General features: G+C 35.1%; 5 protein-coding genes across 16 annotated transcripts in view; 1 reads left to right on the plus strand and 4 right to left on the minus strand.

Annotated features, from left to right (window-relative positions):
* Window positions 1-12812, plus strand: part of LOC143344604 (putative serine hydrolase) — a 48494-nt gene extending 35682 nt beyond the window's left edge. The window contains exons 1-7 of one of the 7 annotated variants that reach the window (XM_076770810.1): window positions 8870-8952; window positions 9386-9583; window positions 9679-9842; window positions 9940-9984; window positions 10930-11165; window positions 11452-11799; window positions 11885-12806. In XM_076770810.1, the coding sequence (XP_076626925.1) occupies window positions 9812-9842; window positions 9940-9984; window positions 10930-11165; window positions 11452-11799; window positions 11885-12142 (918 nt within the window). In that variant the 5' untranslated portion in view covers window positions 8870-8952; window positions 9386-9583; window positions 9679-9811 and the 3' untranslated portion in view covers window positions 12143-12806. Of the gene's footprint in view, window positions 1-8869; window positions 8953-9063; window positions 9584-9678; window positions 9843-9939; window positions 9985-10114; window positions 10351-10929; window positions 11166-11451; window positions 11800-11884 lie in introns of those variants that run through there. The other 6 variants (XM_076770808.1, XM_076770809.1, XM_076770811.1 and 3 more) reach the window with 6 other exon arrangements.
* Rpb11 (DNA-directed RNA polymerase II subunit RPB11) lies at window positions 63-2626 on the minus strand. Its single transcript, XM_076770814.1, has 5 exons — window positions 2500-2626; window positions 693-899; window positions 524-613; window positions 233-407; window positions 63-162 (listed from the first exon to the last, which is right to left on the minus strand). Exons 2-5 carry the CDS (start codon window positions 743-745, stop codon window positions 127-129), a joined length of 354 nt encoding a protein of 117 aa, XP_076626929.1. The 5' UTR covers window positions 746-899; window positions 2500-2626; the 3' UTR covers window positions 63-126.
* On the minus strand, window positions 4360-11059 carry LOC143344603 (aryl-hydrocarbon-interacting protein-like 1). 4 transcript variants are annotated; one of them, XM_076770806.1, is made up of 7 exons: window positions 10924-11059; window positions 5882-6015; window positions 5583-5762; window positions 5344-5512; window positions 5083-5269; window positions 4874-5016; window positions 4360-4797 (listed from the first exon to the last, which is right to left on the minus strand). In XM_076770806.1, exons 2-7 carry the CDS (start codon window positions 5957-5959, stop codon window positions 4595-4597), a joined length of 960 nt encoding a protein of 319 aa, XP_076626921.1. In that variant the 5' UTR covers window positions 5960-6015; window positions 10924-11059; the 3' UTR covers window positions 4360-4594. The 4 variants fall into 4 exon arrangements, with proteins under 4 accessions (XP_076626921.1, XP_076626918.1, XP_076626919.1 ...); XM_076770803.1 differs by lacking the exon at window positions 10924-11059 and adding an exon at window positions 6095-6542; XM_076770804.1 differs by lacking the exon at window positions 10924-11059 and adding an exon at window positions 6117-6541 and having other exon boundaries at window positions 5882-5993.
* Window positions 12638-14501, minus strand: LOC143344607 (uncharacterized). The gene is made up of 2 exons (XM_076770815.1): window positions 14352-14501; window positions 12638-14136 (listed from the first exon to the last, which is right to left on the minus strand). The coding sequence occupies exons 1-2, from the start codon at window positions 14499-14501 to the stop codon at window positions 14005-14007; spliced, it is 282 nt and encodes a 93-aa protein (XP_076626930.1). The 3' UTR covers window positions 12638-14004.
* Window positions 14502-14807: 306 nt separating this feature from the next.
* Window positions 14808-20000, minus strand: Gry (trafficking protein particle complex subunit 11 gry). Of its 3 annotated transcripts, none has more exons than XM_076770800.1 (21): window positions 19824-20000; window positions 19480-19681; window positions 19232-19401; window positions 18963-19151; window positions 18721-18894; window positions 18494-18661; window positions 18218-18422; window positions 17960-18133; window positions 17796-17874; window positions 17676-17730; window positions 17328-17535; window positions 17046-17251; window positions 16658-16963; window positions 16385-16587; window positions 16163-16299; window positions 15883-16095; window positions 15650-15810; window positions 15360-15582; window positions 15174-15282; window positions 15020-15096; window positions 14808-14951 (listed from the first exon to the last, which is right to left on the minus strand). In XM_076770800.1, the coding sequence occupies exons 2-21, from the start codon at window positions 19666-19668 to the stop codon at window positions 14925-14927; spliced, it is 3273 nt and encodes a 1090-aa protein (XP_076626915.1). In that variant the 5' UTR covers window positions 19669-19681; window positions 19824-20000; the 3' UTR covers window positions 14808-14924. The 3 variants fall into 3 exon arrangements, with proteins under 3 accessions (XP_076626915.1, XP_076626913.1, XP_076626914.1); XM_076770798.1 differs by having other exon boundaries at window positions 16385-16590; XM_076770799.1 differs by having other exon boundaries at window positions 16385-16590; window positions 19480-20000.
* Between the last annotated feature and the right edge of the window lie 64 nt (window positions 20001-20064).

The following is a 20064-nucleotide window of genomic DNA, read 5'->3' on the forward strand; positions in this document are numbered from 1 at the left end:
ATATATACAAGTATCAGTCATTGCTTTAAGATAAATCAGGTCTCCTGTGTAATACAAAAATACTATATATAATAATTTATTTACAATAATTGTTTATAAGCTACAGGCAATTAAAGTAACTGTGATTTAATCCAAGCCTTCCTTTTTCTCCTTAATAGCCTCCTGAAAAATATTGAAAATATAAAAGACTCCAACGCAATGTAACTCACCTAAAACAATATTTATATTTTACCTTGAAACGTTCTTCGAATAACGAGAGTTCAGCTATAAGATCAGTAATTGCATGCATAAAGGCCTCGTGTGGTGTGTAGTCCGATGTTGTTTGGATTCTAATGACAAATTTGTGTTCCAGTGGATGTGGAACTTTATATCCAGCAAACAGAACTTGCGGATCCTTTAATAGTTGGCTGTTGAATAACAATAAAAAAGACTGTTGAAATGCATTTATATGTTACATTCACAGACTACGTAGAGCTGAGACTTTTGTAATATTTGTACAAAATATAAGAAATACTGAACTTACTTGCGAATCATATTTCCAAGAGTATGATCTTCCTTGTTAACCGTGAAGATCGCAGCATTGGGAACCTTCGTGTCTTGTTCCTTAATTATCCTAACAAACGCATGAAAATAATAAATGTGTTAATGATAAAACCATCGAAATTGTAGGTTAACTGATTTACGATACGTACTTTTTCTCTCCCTCGTACAGAAGAAATGATTCGAAGGTCGGGGGTGCATTCATTTTGTCGTTGAATCACTATACACTAGACGGTTGTTAAATTTGTATTATAAAACTTGCGTTTTAACGAAAAATCACAACACTTTCTTGACATTCAATCAAGGTACTTGGCCCAAGAACTCGTCAGAAACTATGCCAGATCACGTGTAAGTAGGCACTATAAGCAAAGTATTACGATGAAATACACGTTTTAAAGCAGGTTGTCAAAATTTATACAGGGTGTCCCGTAAATAGTGTAAGAGCCGGAAATGTGGGGTAGCTGAGACGATTCTGAACAACAATTTCCTTTGCAAAAATGTCGGATGGAGCTTCGTTTTTGAATTATTAACGAAAAACACTGACGAATCACGGCGCGCGCCTGCCGCGCGCTCAGGGCCGTCCGAACTAAGAGAGCCACCGTGTCGGGTAGGTAGCAAGATGTGCATCGGAGATACGTCGAGGATCGAATACAAATAATTAAAAATACTACCACTGCAACTGTTATCTCTGCGGATTGGATAAATCAGCCAGCTAAATCGAATTTATTAATTATTTGTATTCGCTGTTTCCAAGGAAGAAGGAATAAAATGTGGGAAGATGCTCTCGGAATTTTTAGGAAATTAATTCTTCGCACCTGAGTGACGCTTCTCGCCAGAGTGTGTTAAAATTAAAATAAGAATTATTTTCAGAAAATTAAAATAAATACGGTAAGAACCATTTGTAATCGTTTGTTATTAAAAACTGTACTGGAAAAGCAGACTGGATTTGTGCGTACCGAAACATTCAACGAATGCAAGGGGTTAATAGAGAAATAATTGAAATTCGCCTTACCCATTTACTTGCAAGTTGCAATAGTGCCGATTAGTGCACCCCTGTCAATCATGGAAAGGTCGAAGACCCCAATAAAAATCAGCTGATGGGACGGCCCGGTCACTGCACTCGCTTCTTACCCCGAAAACACTTCACAGCACGATCACTAGCACTTTTCACTTTTACATTTTCGGGGTAAGAAGCGGGTGCAGTGACCGGGCCGTCCCATCAGCTGATTTTTATTGGGGTCTTCGACCTTTCCGTGATCGACAGGAGTGCACTAACCGGGCCTTATTGTCGGCGCAGCAGAGCAACTTGCTAGTAAATGGGTAAGTCGAATTTCAATTATTTCTTTATTAAAGCCTTTGCATTCGTTGAATGTTTCGGTACGCAAAAATCCAGTCTGCTTTTCCAGTACAGTTTTTAATAACAAACGATTACAAATGGTTCTTACCGTATTTATTTTAATTTTCTGAAAATAATTCTTATTTTAATTTTAACACACTCTGGCGAGAGGCGTCACTCAGGTGCGAAGAATTAATTTCCTAAAAATTTCGAGAGCATCTTCCCACATTTTATTCCTTCTTCCTTGGAAACAACGAATACAAATAATTAATAAATTCGATTTAGCTGGCTGATTTATCCAATCCGTAGAGGTAACAGTTGCAGTGGTAGTATTTTTAATTATTTGTATTCGATCCTCGACGTATCTCCGATGCACATCTTGCTACCTACCCGACATGGTGGCTCTCTTAGTTCGGACGGCCCTGAGCGCGCGGCAGGCGCGCGCCGTGATTCGTCAGTGTTTTTCGTTAATAATTCAAAAACGAAGCTCCATCCGACATTTTTGCAAAGGAAATTGTTGTTCAGAATCGTCTCAGCTACCCCACATTTCCGGCTCTTACACTATTTACGGGACACCCTGTATTAATAAAGAATCATAGTACATATATTCGATGCTTTTTCACTTACATCCTCCTCTACCTTTCCCATTAATTCCCTAATTTTTATAAATTCTAAAGTTTTACAATCCCTTATGACTACTTTAAATATTATTCGAATAAATACATACACTCTTATTACGCCATATTATCCATAAACCGGCTAAAACATGCATTAAAACAGTATCGCCATATACTATCAAGGATCGTACTGTTAAAATTGAGGTCCCCTCTCGCCCCCCACGAATTGGTGACAACGTATAGTATCGCCATCTAAGAACGGGATTCGTACTATCCAGGGTATAGTTCCCCTCTCGCCCCCCACGAATTGGTGACAACGTATAGTATCGCCATCTAGTAACAGGATTCGAACTAAAAAATTCGTGCCAGGATCACAGAATAATATAAGAGGTATCCGGAGTACAGGTTCCCCCACTCCTCCTACTCCTGACACACACTACCTTGATTATTCATTAATAACTCTTTTTCCGTAAACAAAATATGAACTTTTAGAATCGAAGAATCTAGTATGGACCCTTGGCAACATTCAAGGGTACCTTTTCTAACCATGCCATGCGTTATTAAATAGTTATTAACAAATATAGAAAGTCGGAACATTTACGACTGTGTTACTGTCTACTTCAATCGATGAATTCTCAACTTTTTAATAGTAACACCTATATTTTGACTATTCAGGAACCAAGTAGACATCCCTGGCAACATTCAAGGACCGATTTTGCAACGCTCCTCGCTCTAATTAATTAGTTATTAGCGATAGTTCCCTAAGGTGTCGCGTTAAAAGGTTAGAAACAGTGTGCCGACTTCCGATATTCGTTAATAACTATTTAATAAGGCATGGAATGGTTATAAAATGTATCCTTGAATCTTGCCAAGGGTTTATACTATATTCTTAAACCCTAAAAGTTCGTAACTTATTCCCAGGAAAGGCGTAATTAGTAAATTAAGTAGCAGTAGTTCATTAAATACAGAAAAATACATAGTACACTGTTTCCACCACTAGTTGGCGCCACATGTCAAAAATCAATAATTCACCGGTTTTAATAAACTAGTGCTCCTTAATTTACTAATTACGCCTTTCCTGGGAATAAGTTACGAACTTTTAGGGTTTAAGAATATAGTATAAACCCTTGGCAAGATTCAAGGATACATTTTATAATCATTCCATGCCTTATTAAATAGTTATTAACGAATATCGGAAGTCGGCACACTGTTTCTAACCTTTTAACGCGACACCTTAGAGAACTATCGCTAATAACTAATTAATTAGAGCGAGGAGCGTTGCAAAATCGGTCCTTGAATGTTGCCAGGGATGTCTACTTGGTTCCTGAATAGTCAAAATATAGGTGTTGCTATTAAAAAGTTGAGAATTCATCGATTGAAGTAGACAGTAACACAGTCGTAAATGTTCCGACTTTCTATATTTGTTAATAACTATTTAATAACGCATGGCATGGTTAGAAAAGGTACCCTTGAATGTTGCCAAGGGTCCATACTAGATTCTTCGATTCTAAAAGTTCATATTTTGTTTACGGAAAAAGAGTTATTAATGAATAATCAAGGTAGTGTGTGTCAGGAGTAGGAGGAGTGGGGGAACCTGTACTCCGGATACCTCTTATAGTATTCTGTGATCCTGGCACGAATTTTTTAGTTCGAATCCTGTTACTAGATGGCGATACTATACGTTGTCACCAATTCGTGGGGGGCGAGAGGGGAACTGTACCCTGGATAGTACGAATCCCTGATGTTAGATGGCGATACTGTTTTAATGCACTTTTTAGCGCAATATTGAAATAAGAATCGCTTCCAGTAATCGTTTATAAGTAATTATAAATGTATAGTGGTCTGATTGAAGAACTCAATTAGATATTAATAATTAATTTATTTTATTTTGTTTATATATTTACTGTTAGTATGTACATATATCGTATTATATATTAAATTTGTACATTAATTAGGAATCAGATTCATATTTTACTTAGGAGAAATTTTATAATTATTTAAACATATTAACAAGTACAAAAAATATTGTGCGTTGTCGAATTCAAATTCCAAAACGGTCATAAATAAAAATCATCGGAAGCATCGTATATATTCTCACAGTTCATTTAAACAATTTCAATAACTTGTTTTTTTCTATTTGATCTTTTTCCTTGATGGCGACAGAAAATGCTTGTAACTCTTTTTCGATTGTATTCTGTAATACAGGGTCCAATTTGGCAGCTCTTTTTAAATCTTTAATAGCGTTTTCTTCATCCCAGGCGCCTATGTATGCTTTGCCTCTTCTATATAAAGCTTTCACATTGTCTAAATATATTATATTTATTGGTGATTAATTTGTTTAAGGACAGATGAAACGAAACAGATATATAGAATAACAAACCTGGATCATGTTTGAGAACTGAAGTGCAGTGTTCTATGACTGCATAATATTCTCTTTGAATCAGTTTACATTGTGCGTAATTCAGTAACAGCGGAGTTTTCAATCGATTTAATACTAGCCACTCTTCTTCATTTGGTTTCTCGCTGGAAATTACATACAATAATTGACAATAAATACTAGAAAAGTGTATAAACATATGAAATACTAACGCGAGCATCAGTTGTTCTAACATTCCAATGCCCTTTGCATATATGTTACAAGCACCTTCATAATTTTTCTCTTTGAACAATGCATTCCCTTTCTCCCTTATATCTGGAATACTTTTTAGCTTCTCATCTTCAGTCATTTGCCAAGATTCCTTATCATATTCATCTGGTAAAATGACTTGAACAAGTTCTACAAAACAGAATAACTTGTAAAGAATAAAACTTTGTTATTCCTCTAACTTGTGCCTATTTCAGATCGGTTACCAATTGTAAATTCTAAATCTTGAGGACACTTAATGAGTTCATTTAAATCATCGTATCCAATTCCTTCGTTCTGTAAAGTTACACCGCAACAGTGGTGAGCCCTTTTTTCTGACTGTGGTTTCCCAACTTCTCTTAGAGTTTTAGACACAAAAGGATATGCTGTGACTAGCTAAAACGTTAAGTACAATTAAAGTACATGTTAAGTTTCCCATTGTATTTTCATATTACTACAAACATACACTTTTATCAACTTTGAAGCACGCTACTTCATTTAATGCCATCTTTTGTACAATAACTTCCCATACTTCAAGCTTGAACTGTTTACCTAAAACAAGCTCCATTGGCTTTCCCATAACCCTGCTATCATCTATTAATGTTCTCTCTGAATTGCATTTTGTTGTTTTAAAATGAAAAACAACCTAGAAGTTTAAACATGTTTAAATATTGGTTAAATCAAGGTTTTACCATAATACAGAAATGTAGAAATAAAATAAAACAATGGTTCCAGAAATTCAATCAGGATCTATAATATACATACTTTGGTACCAGGTACAAAATTGCTTGGCTTTGTTCCAGCATGAATCACAGTTTTTACTATGAGTTCCTTATTTTCCATCTTAACAATGTAAATATCAGTGATACTTACAATACTTAGATTATATTAAAATCATCCTAAAACAATTTGAAATTGAAGTTAATACATTACAAATCATTAGCATCTATTTATAATTAAAAGTAGCAAAAATCTTACAACTTAAATTATACAGCTTCACAAGTTGAGTGACCTGTAAACTTTAATCAGTATAAAGCATCTTTTGTATTACTTTCAGTATACACTTATTTTGAGGTTATCATTCTTGATGGATAATTCACTTTTTGACAAACCATTGTTTAAATTACTCAATATATTAACTTTATTCTGTTTACAGATAATTTTTCACGCAATCATTAATGCCAATGTTCGTTTATCTAACATTGTAACCTAACGACGACGTGTGACCAAAGATGCCAGATTCAGCACCCGGTGCACTACTCACATGCCAGATCACGCGTACGTGAGCTCGTGGAGTTTCGGAAACCCGACAAAGGCAAAATGACGCATGCCCTTTTTCTCGATTCACCGAAGCTGCTTAAAGTAAGTTCGGACCGATTCGTGGGAGTCGAGAGAGAAAGGCTCACACTTCCCTTCTCGCTCTTGAACAACTAATATCCGACCTCCCGTCAACAGGTCTCCACTGGCCTCTGCTGACCGCTGCTGACCACTCCTCGAATTTCTGACAACGTATAACGATTACTACTGACGTCTGCCAGCCTCCGCTGGCCTCTGCTGACCGCTGCTGATCACTCCTGTTACTTCTAACAACGTATAACGATTACGACTGGCTACTGTTAGCCTCTCCCAGCCTCTGCTGGCCCCTGCTGACCACCGCTTATATTTCTGACAACGTATAACGATTACTACTGACTTCTGCCTGCCTCCGCTGGACTCTGCTGACCGCTACTGACCACTCCTGATACTTCTGACAACGTATAACGATTACAACTTGCTACTGCCTGCCCCTGCTGGACTCTGCTTACCACTGCTTGCCACTGCTAGCCTCTGCTGACCACAGCTGACCACCCCTGATGCTTCCGACAACGTATAACGATTACTACTTGTTACTGCTTGCCCCTGCTGGACTCTACTTGCCTCTGCATGCCTCTGCTGGCCTCCGTTTGCCTCTGCTGACCGCTGCTGGCCACTGCTGACCACCGCTTATATTTCTGACAACGTATAACGATTACTACTGGCTACTGCCACCCTCTGCTGACCTCAACCAGCATCTCCCGACCTAAGCTGGCCTCTGCCAACATCTCCCGACGTTAGCTGACCATCGCTGACCACTGCTGACCGTTGCTGACAACTTGTCACATGATGTAATATAATATAATATGTTTATATGTATTAAAGTTTTGTATAATGTAAATCTATGGCAATAAATGATATAATTTCAAAGTATTCAATGTGTTCTCATCATTTTTTACTGTCCCTTTCCTCTCCAAATCATTCTCTTACCTATAAGATGCGTACCACCTTCTTCGCAAATTCACCAGCATTTTAGAAATGTTCCGGGAACTTTGGAAATCCGAATTTGACCTTGACCTTGGCCCAGTTTCGAAAGTGGGTCAAGGCCATTCGAATCTTAGAAAAATTCCGGGCGCTTCGAAAATCCGGATGGCCTTGACCCAATTTCGAAAGTGGGTCAAGGCCATTCGAAATTTCAGAAATCTTCCGGCCGGCTTGGAAATCTGGATGGCCTTGACCCAATTTCGAAAGTGGGTCAAGGCCATTCGAATCTTAGAAAAATTCCGGGCGCTTCGAAAATCCGGATGGCCTTGACCCAATTTCGAAAGTGGGTCAAGGCCATTCGAAATTTCAGAAATCTTCCGGCCGACTTGGAAATCCGAATGTCCTTGACCCAATTTCGAAAGTAGGTCAAGGCCATCGAATCTTAGAAAAATTCCGGGCGCTTTGGGAATCAGGATTTGGCCTTGACCCAGTTTCGAAAGTGGGTCAAGGTCACCGGCATTTCAGAAAACGCTTCGGGCACTTTAGAATTCCAGTTTTAAGTAGAGAAACGGTTTCTTATAACTAAGGGAATAATGGGGAGAGGAAAAGAAAGGTAAAAGTGATGAGAACACATAGAATTCTTTGAAATTATATCATTTATTGTCATAGATTTACATTATACAAGGTTTTAATACATGTACATCATGCTAGAAGTTGTTAACAAAGGTCAGCGTGGTCAGCAGGGGCCAGCAGAGGTCAGCAGAGGGATGCAGAGGCATGCAGAGACTAGCAGGGGCAAGCAGTAGCAAGTTGTAATCGTTGTACGTTGCCAGAAGCATCAGGGGTGGTCAGCAGAGGTCAGCAGAGGTCAGCAGAGGCTGGGAGAGGCTGACAGTAGCAAGTTGTAATCGTTATACGTTGCCAGAAGCATCAGGGGTGGTCAGCAGAAGCCAGCAGAGGTTGGGAGAGGCTGACAGTAGCAAGTTGTAATCGTTATATGTTGTCAGAAGCATCAGAGGTGGTCAGCAGCGGTCAGCAGAGACGAGCAGAGGCATGCAGTGGCAAGCAGAGATCAGCAGGGGCGAACAGTAGCATGTAGTAATTGTTATACGATGTCAGAAGCATCAGGGATGGTCAGGAATGTTCAGCAGAGGCTAGCAAAGGCATGCACAGGCAAGCAGAAACCTGCAAAGGCAAGCAGAGACTTGTAGGGGCATGCAGTAGTAAGTATTAATCGTTATACATTATCAGAAATACCTGCAGTGGTCAGTAGCGTTCAGCAGAGACGAGCACACGCTGGCAGAGATCAGCAAAGACCAACAGAGGTTAGCAGAAGTCAGTAGTAATCGTTGTACGTTGCCAAAAATATAAGCGGTGGTCAGCAGAGGCCAACAGTGGCAAGCAGAGATCAGCAGGGGCGAACAGTAGCATGTAGTAATAGTTTTACGATGTCAGAAGCATCAGGGGTGATCAGCAGTGTTCAGCAGAGGCCAGCAAAGGCATGCACAGGCATGCAGAAACCTGCAAAGGCAAGCAAAGACTTGTAGGGGCATGCAGTAGTAAGTATTAATCGTTATACATTATCAGAAATACCTGCAGTGGTCAGTAGCGTTCGGTAGCTTCGGTAGCTTCGGAGAATCGACAAAGAGAGCATGTATCAGTTTGCCTTTGTCTACTTTCCGAAACTGTACGAGCTCACGTACGCGTGATCTAGCATAGTGTGAGAGAGCACCTTCGGTGCACCAAAATTTGACAACGTGAGCATTATAGATAGTACCGTAATCCAAAAAACGGTACATAGAGAATAGGTATGTACGTGCGCCTTAAAGTGTGTCATTAGTCTCAACTCTCAAGTTGAAAAGTAACAAATCTTTTACGAATTTATCTTTTGGACAAGGTTATCTAATCAATTTGCTATCGATAACTAATGACAAATTTCCTTCTAAAAAAGAGCTAATAGTGACTAAGCAATTTCCTTATGCGCGTTCATAGATATGAATGAACTTTCTTAACACTCTCGGGAAATGCTTCGAATGTACATTATGGTAAAAGAAATTCGTGAAATATATATATGTTGGATTCAACAGTAAAAGTACACGATAGAAAAGTATTAGACGCACGTGGTGCTATAACAATTTAATTGTTGGAAAAAGAAAAACTAGTGATACAGTATTGTCACTTTTGTGCAAGGTATGATGATTATACAATAAATTTCCTAAATATGCAGTTATGTAAACTTCAATTGACCTAATAACTAGTTGTTTATTTATGTACTTCGTTTAAAGGTAATAATTACTCTGTATCAATATACTTAACGAAATTTCCAATATAGTGAGAAAAAGTGGAGTTAAGTGTTAAGTAATATAAAAAGAATATATCCTAATTTATAACCATTGTCAGTATTCCTGCTTCAACAAGATGAGTATTAATAACCAGAACAAGACACATAGTAAGTTAGCAACATGTTATTTTAAAAATATTTTCATGATAATTATTTCCAATTAATCGTTGCTGCAATGATTAATAATAATGTCTTTGGTTTTTAGGTGTGGAAGAAATTCAAATACCTGTACCATGGGGTCACTTAAGTGGTCAGTAAATGTTTCATTCATTTTTTCATTCTTTTTTTTTGTTTCCAAAAGACATAATGAAATGTTGGTTCAAATTGTGTCTTAAGAAAGTAGTAAAATAAATATAGTAGTACAATAATAATAAATTTAGGCAAATGGTGGGGACCAATGGATCAACAACCCATAGTGGCACTACATGGCTGGCAAGATAATTGTGGAACTTTTGATACATTGATCGCGTTATTGCCATCAGATGTAGCTGTTTTAGCCTTAGATCTACCTGGCCACGGTCATTCTTCCCACTTTCCTATTGGACAATTCTATCATGTATTGTGGGATGGGCTTCTCTCACTACGTAGAATTGTTAAATATTACAAGTGGACGAAGGTTAGCCAGCAAACAAAAGTTATACAACGATTATTTTATCTGTTTAATTTGTCCGAAAAAATATATTTCTTAATTTTACAGTGCAATTTGTATTATAATTTGTACTATATTGTTAATCTGATTTTTTTGTTATTTAAACATTTGCTTACTATTATAACATTTAATTTCGAATTTTAATAACTTACTAATTACATTTTGCTTACTTATAAATTTTATAGTAATTATGCTTTATTATAATTTTTTTAGTTTGAGAAACTTTTAAAAATTGTCCTAAGCAAGGTTGACTGTTACAGGCTTATATTATATTTTTAAATCATTAATCGTCGTTGGTACACATGATGTAATTTAAAATTATATACATCATTCACTTAATATCGTTGTATAACTATAGATTACAGATAAGCCTTGAAAAAGATAACAAAATTTTGAAATTTGGCTGCAACTTCGTTTCATTCCGAAAATCTCTTTCAAAGACATTTACTTTGGGGAATTATAAATATTAATGTCGACACGTAGAATGATAAAATCCTTGCCTTAAAATAATAATTTCATCATGATGTAATTGAAACTTACCTGCAGGCAAATGGTGGGGTCCCAAGGGGATCCAACCAATAATGGCATTGCATGGACGTCAAGATAATGCTGGCAGTTTTGACACTTTGATTCCTTTATTACCTGATGACATTTCTGTACTTTGTGTGGATATGCCTGGACATGGTTTATCTTCTCATTATCCAAAGGGCCATTACTATTATGTTTACTGGGATGGTATTACTCTACTGCGTAGAATTATGAAACATTTCAGTTGGAGCAAGGTTAGCGAGTGGATTAATTCTACCACTCCACAACTACATAAGTGTAACAGTCATCCTTAAAAATTTTCATGATCTGTTTGTGCTATGTCATTGCACAACACAAAAAGAAGTGTTTGATGTGACTAAACATATAACACACATCTCTATAAATGCATGTACTCATAAATTCACGTTTATTTGTATTCGAAAATTAACATATAACAATGTTGAAATTTATGATGTTCACTTTCTTACTCGCTTTTCAATTTTGTACACGTTACTACATAATTATTTACTGTTGATACAGGCGAAACTACTTGGACATTCCTTAGGAGGAGCAATATCATTTTTATATGCTGCATCGTATCCTGACGAAGTAGAGTTCCTGATTAGTATAGATATTGCAGGCCCCAGTGTAAAAAATATAACGGAAAATGCTGGCGTGACTGGCGTTACAGTTGATAGGTTTTTGAAATATGAAAGACTAGAATTTGATAGTGTTCCATCCTACACGTACGATGAAGCGCTTCAAATAGTAGAAGATGCTTATCAAGGCTCTATAACTAAAGAAAGTGCAGCAATACTAATGAAACGTGGTACGCGGCCCAGTGGTGAGCCTAAGCGGTACTGTTTTTCACGCGATGCACGATTAAAGGTAACAAGTCTATCATCACTTCACAACTAATTTCATAAAATCTACGGTATCTATACATTAATGTATTCGTATTCAATTTCTTTAGGTTTCTTTATTAAGTATGCCTTCCATGGATTTGTTGCTTGCCTATGCTGACAAAATAAAATGTGCTTATCTTAATATTCGTGCTAGTAACGGATTGAAATACGATCGACCCGAAAATTATAATGAAATTCTAGATCATATAAAAATAGGTGCAAAAAGATTTGAATATCATAAAGTGGAAGGAACTCATCATGTACACTTAAATAATCCTGAAAGGGTAGCACCCTTAATTACCAAATTTATAAGTTCTGAACATTGAAGCATTGTAGATGTAAACCATAAAACTAGATAGCAATTGTGAAATTTAAAAATAATTTATGTGCAGGTATATTATGTATGGAATTTAATGTATGTATTAAGTACATGATTTTACATTCATAAAGATACCTTATGGTTTACATCGATGAATTTAATTTAGCAAAAGAACAACGAATTTTAATGAAATATTTAATACGTGAATTGAACGCACAGCATTATTTATTTAAAGTATACAACTTTCTACAAGTATTAATAAAATGACGAAATGTTTCTATATTTAAAAATATAATGAGTCTAACATTGTTCAGTTTTTAATCGCGCAGATAATTAATATTCATGTCAAAGAGAAAAATAACATTACAGGTAATATTCAATTTTCTTTTTTCCCCCGTTTATTTGAACATGCGTCATACGTTAAAAATAAAAAGTACAAGGACAATTAATGTTGCTGTTATTACAAATAATAATTCAGTATTTTTTTTTAATGTATTACGTTTAGTCGACAACTTATACCGGTTTGTGCTTCCACGCGTAAGTCGACGATAAATTACTTCGAAGCGATACACGTTATCATTTCGTTTCATTCCTTAGTTGTAACTTCTCTTCCTTAAAATATTTTTAAATATTGTATTCCGCGGTAGTTGCCACATGTCAATGTAATGTATTTAAAGAAAACTATTCTTTGTAATTTATTACAATAAATTATTGTAGCGAAACAATTGAACGGTTGTGTCGTTATTTCATTCCCCACGTTTAAAAAAATCTACTTTAATTACCGATTGTAACATTCTCAAGAATTACGATAAACTGCGTTGCTCCTAGGATGAAGATACAAAAGAAACGTCGTGTGCGAAATAATGAAGTTATTGATACAGATGTTTCTGAGCCGCATACAATGGTCAAACTATGAAGTTCCCGATGTCAATTCATTTACTCAGCTGACGGGAACGGTGCCACGTAGAAACGAAATAAAATTATGTACCGAGACCTTATCCGTCGTAGCTATTACGTGTCAGTTCTTCTTAAATTTTTAATCGGTATAGAACGATCGGGGGAGATAGATTTATACCGTATGTTTATGCCTTATCGAGAAGCAGGTGAGCGAAAGTTCAAGTAGCAACCGTTCGCATAAAACATTTCGTAAATTTCAAGCACTCGAAACGCGATTTAGCAAACTAAATATCGGCTAAGTAGCGGCTATTGTACGAATATAATTGTTGCAAATATCTCAATTTTCTTTATTATAACCATACGCGTATAATAACAATTTATTGCAACGCATTTGCGAAGGTTGAAACCTAAATTCCAACTCGTGGATGGAATTTAACGCGGCAGTATTATACTGAGCTTTTTGTCGAATTATTGGTTTAGGTCGTTATCAGGTAATTTCTGAAACGAACTTATCCTATCGTACATACACATTCTCTGTGTCAGTAATTACGAGCGACGATAATGCCGTCACACGTAGGAACGAACGTGAATATTCCATTACGACAGGTGAATACTGACTGCAGTTGCCTACACGTTCTCCTTTAGTATTCCTGTACAAACTATTGGTTCTATATAATATCGAATTCGTCATCGATACATCGTAAGTATATAATTTTTCTTTATTGTATAAAATTACGTAACTATCAAGATCAAATATTTTATTTTGATTTCGTCTAATTTATGTACTTAAAACATTTTATTTGTGGACATTATTCGCTTTATGCCCAGTTTAATTTCACCGTTTGAATTATCAGTCTGATCCATCGATCCTAACGATCAACAAACTTTTCAATTGAAAGTTTGTTCGTTCGGCTCGAGTTATCAGATTGAGAAAGAATGTACTTCGGCCCCTGAGATGAAATCGACTCGATGTTACGAAGAAACGGACTTTCGATTATATTTTTGAAGATGTTTACGATATTCAGCTGCGCGCTGTTGTAATTCTCGATCTGTAGGCGTGTATGCTGCGTAAGTCCTTAAACGAGCTTTAGCAAGTTCCAGGTCCTGTTCTCAGAATATTGATTTTAATGTGACGTGTTTGGTTATAATAATGTTTCGTAATAAAACAGTTCATAATACTATAATAATGAAAGCAAGTTTCCTTCGCAGAATTTAAAACCGGGTCTCTAATCATGCGCGATATACGTGAACGTTTGGTACTTCGAATTTTTGTCCAGTTTTTACTACGTGCCGAATTAATTTCTTCAATAATACCATACCTTTATGAATTTTCGATTACGGGCCAAAGACTCTTGTGGGTTTATGCGAAAAATAGGCGTCAAATATTGTTCCAAATATTTCTCATGTTGCAGGTGTTCTGAAGAAACCTTGCGTGCTCCATTATCATTGGCCTGTATCGTTGTCGTCATTATCTATGACCTTTAACGTGCACAAGTAAACTACTTTGTTAGATCTTTGCATAATTTTCAATTTCCACAGGTTCAAAACGATGTAGCAAACGTATACATGCATATGTCCATTGCGTATTGCGACTGGTTTCTATAGAAATATGGTGCATGTGACGACGTAATCGATCACGACGCCCGCATCGAGTAAATGAGTACACACACACACAAACAACGGAGATAAAAATACTTTGAAGGATATAAAGGAATTTTGTTTTTATTATGCTTTACAAGTAACTTAAATAAATTATATTCAACAGACTGACATTCATAATCCTAAGTATGAAATGTTTTTGTATTTATGATTTATGTGCAATATGTATCTACGTTTCAATAATACATTTTAATAGAAGTCATTAAAATTTCAATATTTTCTTTCTACTTTATTCATTCTTCTAAGGTTTGCGATGTTGGCTACAAAAAAAATGTAACATATTAATTGTAATATCTCTGTATTCGATGTATAATAAAATCATATTTACCAGAATGTATATGTGACTCGGTATCGATCGTTCTATCACTTCCGAAAGTCGTGCTTTACTCAATTTATGTTCTTCATCTGCACGTGGTATGAAAATTAAATTAAAATCGAAAATATAAATATCAAAAATATATAACAAGTGACAAAATTATTACCAGCGGGAACTGTTAAAGATAAACTGGGAAGTTGCACAAAACCAGCCACCAATGGTCGTAATATCCATTCGACTTTTTTTTCGTTTTTCGGAAGTATGTAAATATCGACCTATCGATCGAATCGCAAATGGTTAAATTAATTATCATATTGCAGGTTTGTATACATATTCTCAAATTACTATTTACTTGTTTGTGTCCAGCAAACATAAACGCATCGCTGGCTTCCATGGTCAATCGCAATGTAATCATATAATCGGAATGATTTTTTATAAAGTATGATACAAGCAACGGTGTACGAACCCAACCATGGGCAGGCAATTTAGCTTCTAATCCAATCACTGCATCTTCAACCCATAAAGGAGCTAAAGTTACACTGCTACTAGTTTCTAACGCGTTATCATCGGTTGCTCTAAAATGGCATATTACGTTATTAAAACACATCACGATATTACAGTTTCGCATAATTTGTTATTCACCGTTTCCATTTAATCGTGTACACTCCCGTGCTGATAGGTTGCTCGCCACCACCTTTGGGTATCAAACAGTACGAATCTGTACCTGTTTCACCTTCAGAAAGTGTAATACCAGCTAAAGTGGAAGCTGATTGATCTTGATTTTCTCTTTCTATAGAGTCACCCTGTGCAATTATGAATATAATGTTATTATAATGAAATAAAGTTTAATAATAAACAATGATAGTATTATTTACCAACTCTACAGAAGTACTAATAATATTTATAGGCCATGGAGAGACGCAAGAAATGTGAGGCATTATTATAAATGGTTCGTTAATGAAACCTTTTGTCAGTGGTTCAAAAAGTGCAGTGTAAAATAATGTTGATACTTCAAATGGTTTTGTAACTGACAATGAATATGTTAATTCTTTAATTCCTTTTATTTGTTCGGACTTCGGGTATTCAACCTATAATTTTGAAATTACGTATACCGTGTTTTCTATTTAAATATTTAAAAAATAAAGTTATAATTACCTTTATGTGAATATTTCTGTCGCCAACTTTATGGGCTCTTAAGTATATAGTTTGATCGATACTGCAATCCTTTGCTAAATGATCGATTGGTATCGATATTAACGATTGTTTGTTAAGCATGGTTAAACTTAATTCCGCTAAAAGTTAGTGAAGTTAAAACAAGCAGGTACAGTTAATTTTAATCAATTTTATAATAATTATCTTTCAATATCATGAACATACTTGATTGTTCATTTGCTCCATCAGATACAAGTGACACGGTTAAGAATGCTGATGATATATTTTCGTTTGCAGTAACAGATATTTTAATCGGAAGCCACTCTCCTAAAAGTGCTGGGCTGTTGGATACTGCACTTATATTCAGACTAGATTCTTCTTGTTTTATTTTCGCATTGACTAATGGTTGTATCGTTTCAAATTCTCCTCTACTATTATAAATATAAGATGCATCATTTTTTTAAAGAGACATTTATAAATATTTCGTTTTAAACGTACCGAAGTTGCTGTATCTCAGGATACAATCGACTCAAAAAATTTGTTTCCCGTCCTATAGCATAAAATCTCAAAACAATACTACAAACGGTATCGTTACCCATGTATAACGAAATAGTGGTAATGCGTATCTCGCTACCATCGTTTTGTTGTGTTGCTTGAAATTGGTACAAAAATTTTTTTGTTTCTTTTGCATTAAAAATAAGATTACTACTTTTAGCATCGGTGACAGTGAATTCTGAACTATAGCCTGGACTGCCAATTGTTATTGACACTTTAGAAAATTCTATAGTATTACTGTACGAATTTCTGTAAGTGCAATATTAAATCGTACTAAAAATCATGTTTCCTTCTATTTATTTAAATGTTACATAAACAAAAATTAAATTACCTGACAATGACTTCCACGCTTACTGTAGAATCAACAGCATACTTTGCTTGCAAAAATCGTGCTTTAACTTCTACGAATGAACTCATATTATTATCATCAATTGTAAATACAATTGGTTCTGTCTGATTAAGGTTGATTACCCACTGATCTAATGCAGAATGTTTCACATCATCCGGTAAATCGGACTCCGGATTTGGTGGTTTCTTCTATTATTTTATATAAATATTTTAATTAATCATCGATCACTAATGCATATAACGTTTTGAAACACGTAAAACTTACATGAAGAATATTAATAATGTTATTATAAATAGCAACTTTGTAATCTTCTGAAAATGTGGTGGAGGGTCCCAGTGCTTCAAATGCTAATGTGATGTAGTCTTCAATACTTGTGGATAGGTAAGCCGCTCGCAAAGCATTCTTTAAGATATTTGTGATTAAGACGGGCCATCGTTCGTCGTGATATTCCCACAACATGTGTATTAATAATCTGGTCAATCAAATTTTATGATTTTGATGTTAAGTTATGAAAATAGTCTAGAGGGAATAATGTTAGGATCAATTTTTTGGCTAACAAGTAGTTTTCAAATATTCTTGTTACTTTATAATAATAATTCAATTCTAACTTACGTGAGAGCTTTCCCATAATCCTTCGAATTATAATATTCCTCGGCCATTTGTACCACTGAAACACGACTTATTTTATTACACATGATTTATAAAAAAAAATTGTAAATAAATGTATTATACCTAATACTCTTCTCATTCTTGGACATCTATATACCTTGAATTGCGAAATTGCATTTCCTAACAGGCCAATGATTATTTTCTGAAAGTACGTTATTAATTATGTATACACATATAATACTCAACCATTGAAAATTGAATATAAAACGAATACAAGTACATCTTACGGAATGATTAACTGTATATTTTTCTTTGTATTGTAAAGCCTGTACAGCAATGGCTTCTTTCACTGGGTCTGTCGGTTCCGCGCTTAATTTTCCCGGACGCCATGGTCGTTGGCCATAAAACTCAAGTTTGTCCTCTCCAGCTAATGGATCTGGTTCTGGATAACTATTAATATTCTAAAATAACAAATAATACATATGCCATTATGTTTAAAAGTTATACAATAAAATTCTGTTCACTAAATATCTTAACTCTTATACCTGGCAAAGTTCTTTGCAAGCTGTTTGTCTCAAGCCTGCATGATGAGCTGCTGATTGAAAGTAATATCCAGGGTGCTGAGTTTGAACAGCAGGAAGTCCCTGTCGAATAGCATAATCAAATAATTCTGCAAAAGTAGAAAATTGACTGCACATCCATGCATGATGTTCAAATATAAGTTCCTTTAGACCAGTTCTCATTTTGAATCTACACAACCAATTTTATGTTATTACTATAATAATTATTTATTAACACATTTTATAGTTTATTTTTCTGACCTGTCAGTATAAAGCCTAAATTGTGATATAGCTCCTTTTGGAATATTTAAATTGAACATTATTTTACATAATTTATAATTTATAAAGCTGGCAATTGTTTTAACTTCCATTGCATTTGTATCTGTCATTTTTATGTCCAACAAATTACTATATGCTTGCTCATAGTGTCTGCAAAATGATTTCATTTTAGTTAAGGTTATTAAATTTAACTGTAACTTATACAAAACCTTTTAGCCACAGGTTGATCTTGTTTAAGTTCATTTAAGAATGCCATCTTAAACTGATGGCGTACAAATAGATGTTGATGTACAGTTTTATTAAGTTGATCTCTGTGTCCTTTGACAATATGATACTCATGATAATAAAAGCTTTGTGCTAAATCATATAATGCATTTTCTAGTCTGCAATATGATATAAATAAATGGGGTATATGATCAAATAACAAAATTACAATTAATTTGTAAATTACCTAGATGTGTACCCTAATAAATGATTTCCATGTGGTAAAACATATAATAATTTTGGAGGTAGTTCACATGCTCCACAAACAGCTGTACCACGTTCAGTTGCTAAAGCATCTTCAGAACCTGGTGGTGGTTGTGTACCATGCTGTATGAGTACAACAGCTATTTTTGTACTTCTGCCTTCCAAAGCATTTCTAAGGCAACAAGTAATTAAAAATAGCTATTGCAATAACATTTAGTATGTAATAAAAAAACTATTCTATGCAATTTTTACCTAAGTGTTTGTACTCTAGAAGCACATTCTAATTTTTTTTCGTTCCATTGTGGATCATTCCAATCTAAATCATAGAACACAACAACAACTGCTGGAATTTCATTAAGGTATTTATTCATCCAATTTCGTTTTAATATTCCTTTGGGTATATACCATTCATACGAGTTACGCTAAAATACAACAAAATTGATATTCAAAAAATATTCAATTAATATTCCAATACTTTACAATTGCTTAATATTGTGTACTTTTGGCTTTACTGTAGGAAATTCATGTGTAAGATTAAGTAACTTAAACTGAATAGCCGAGGCTTCCACCCTACGATTATTACTGAATGCATCCCAAATTGAACGATGGACAGAATTTGTAATATCTAAGCCAGTCATGCCAATAAGAGCCAATGGCTTAGTTGTTAATTCTGTTGGTAACTCAAACATAATTGCGGATTGTCTGTAAAGTTGTAATAATTTGCTTAATAATTATAAACGTTAGATACAAAATATAAATCTATGAATAATTGTTTGCTCGAATAACTCTAACATTAATTCCGAATTTCTTCTCCCGATATCTATTTAAATCTGTTGAAACATACCGAATTATTTCACCAATGAACTACATTGATAAAAAGGCTATTAAATTAAAACTTTATACATAATTAAAGAAAGTTCACATTCAATGTATTCTAAATACTTGCAGTTGACAGTTTAGGTTATACGTTGCCCCTAATGATGTGTGTCTGCGACTAGTAGTGTCACCTAGCTATGTAGGATCATTATTATAGGAACGTTGATAGATACGAAAATAGGTATTGCATCGATATTCATAGACACTAA

Source organism: Colletes latitarsis, chromosome 8 (assembly GCF_051014445.1).
Source record: "Colletes latitarsis isolate SP2378_abdomen chromosome 8, iyColLati1, whole genome shotgun sequence".
In the NCBI taxonomy this organism is placed as follows: domain Eukaryota; kingdom Metazoa; phylum Arthropoda; class Insecta; order Hymenoptera; family Colletidae; genus Colletes; species Colletes latitarsis.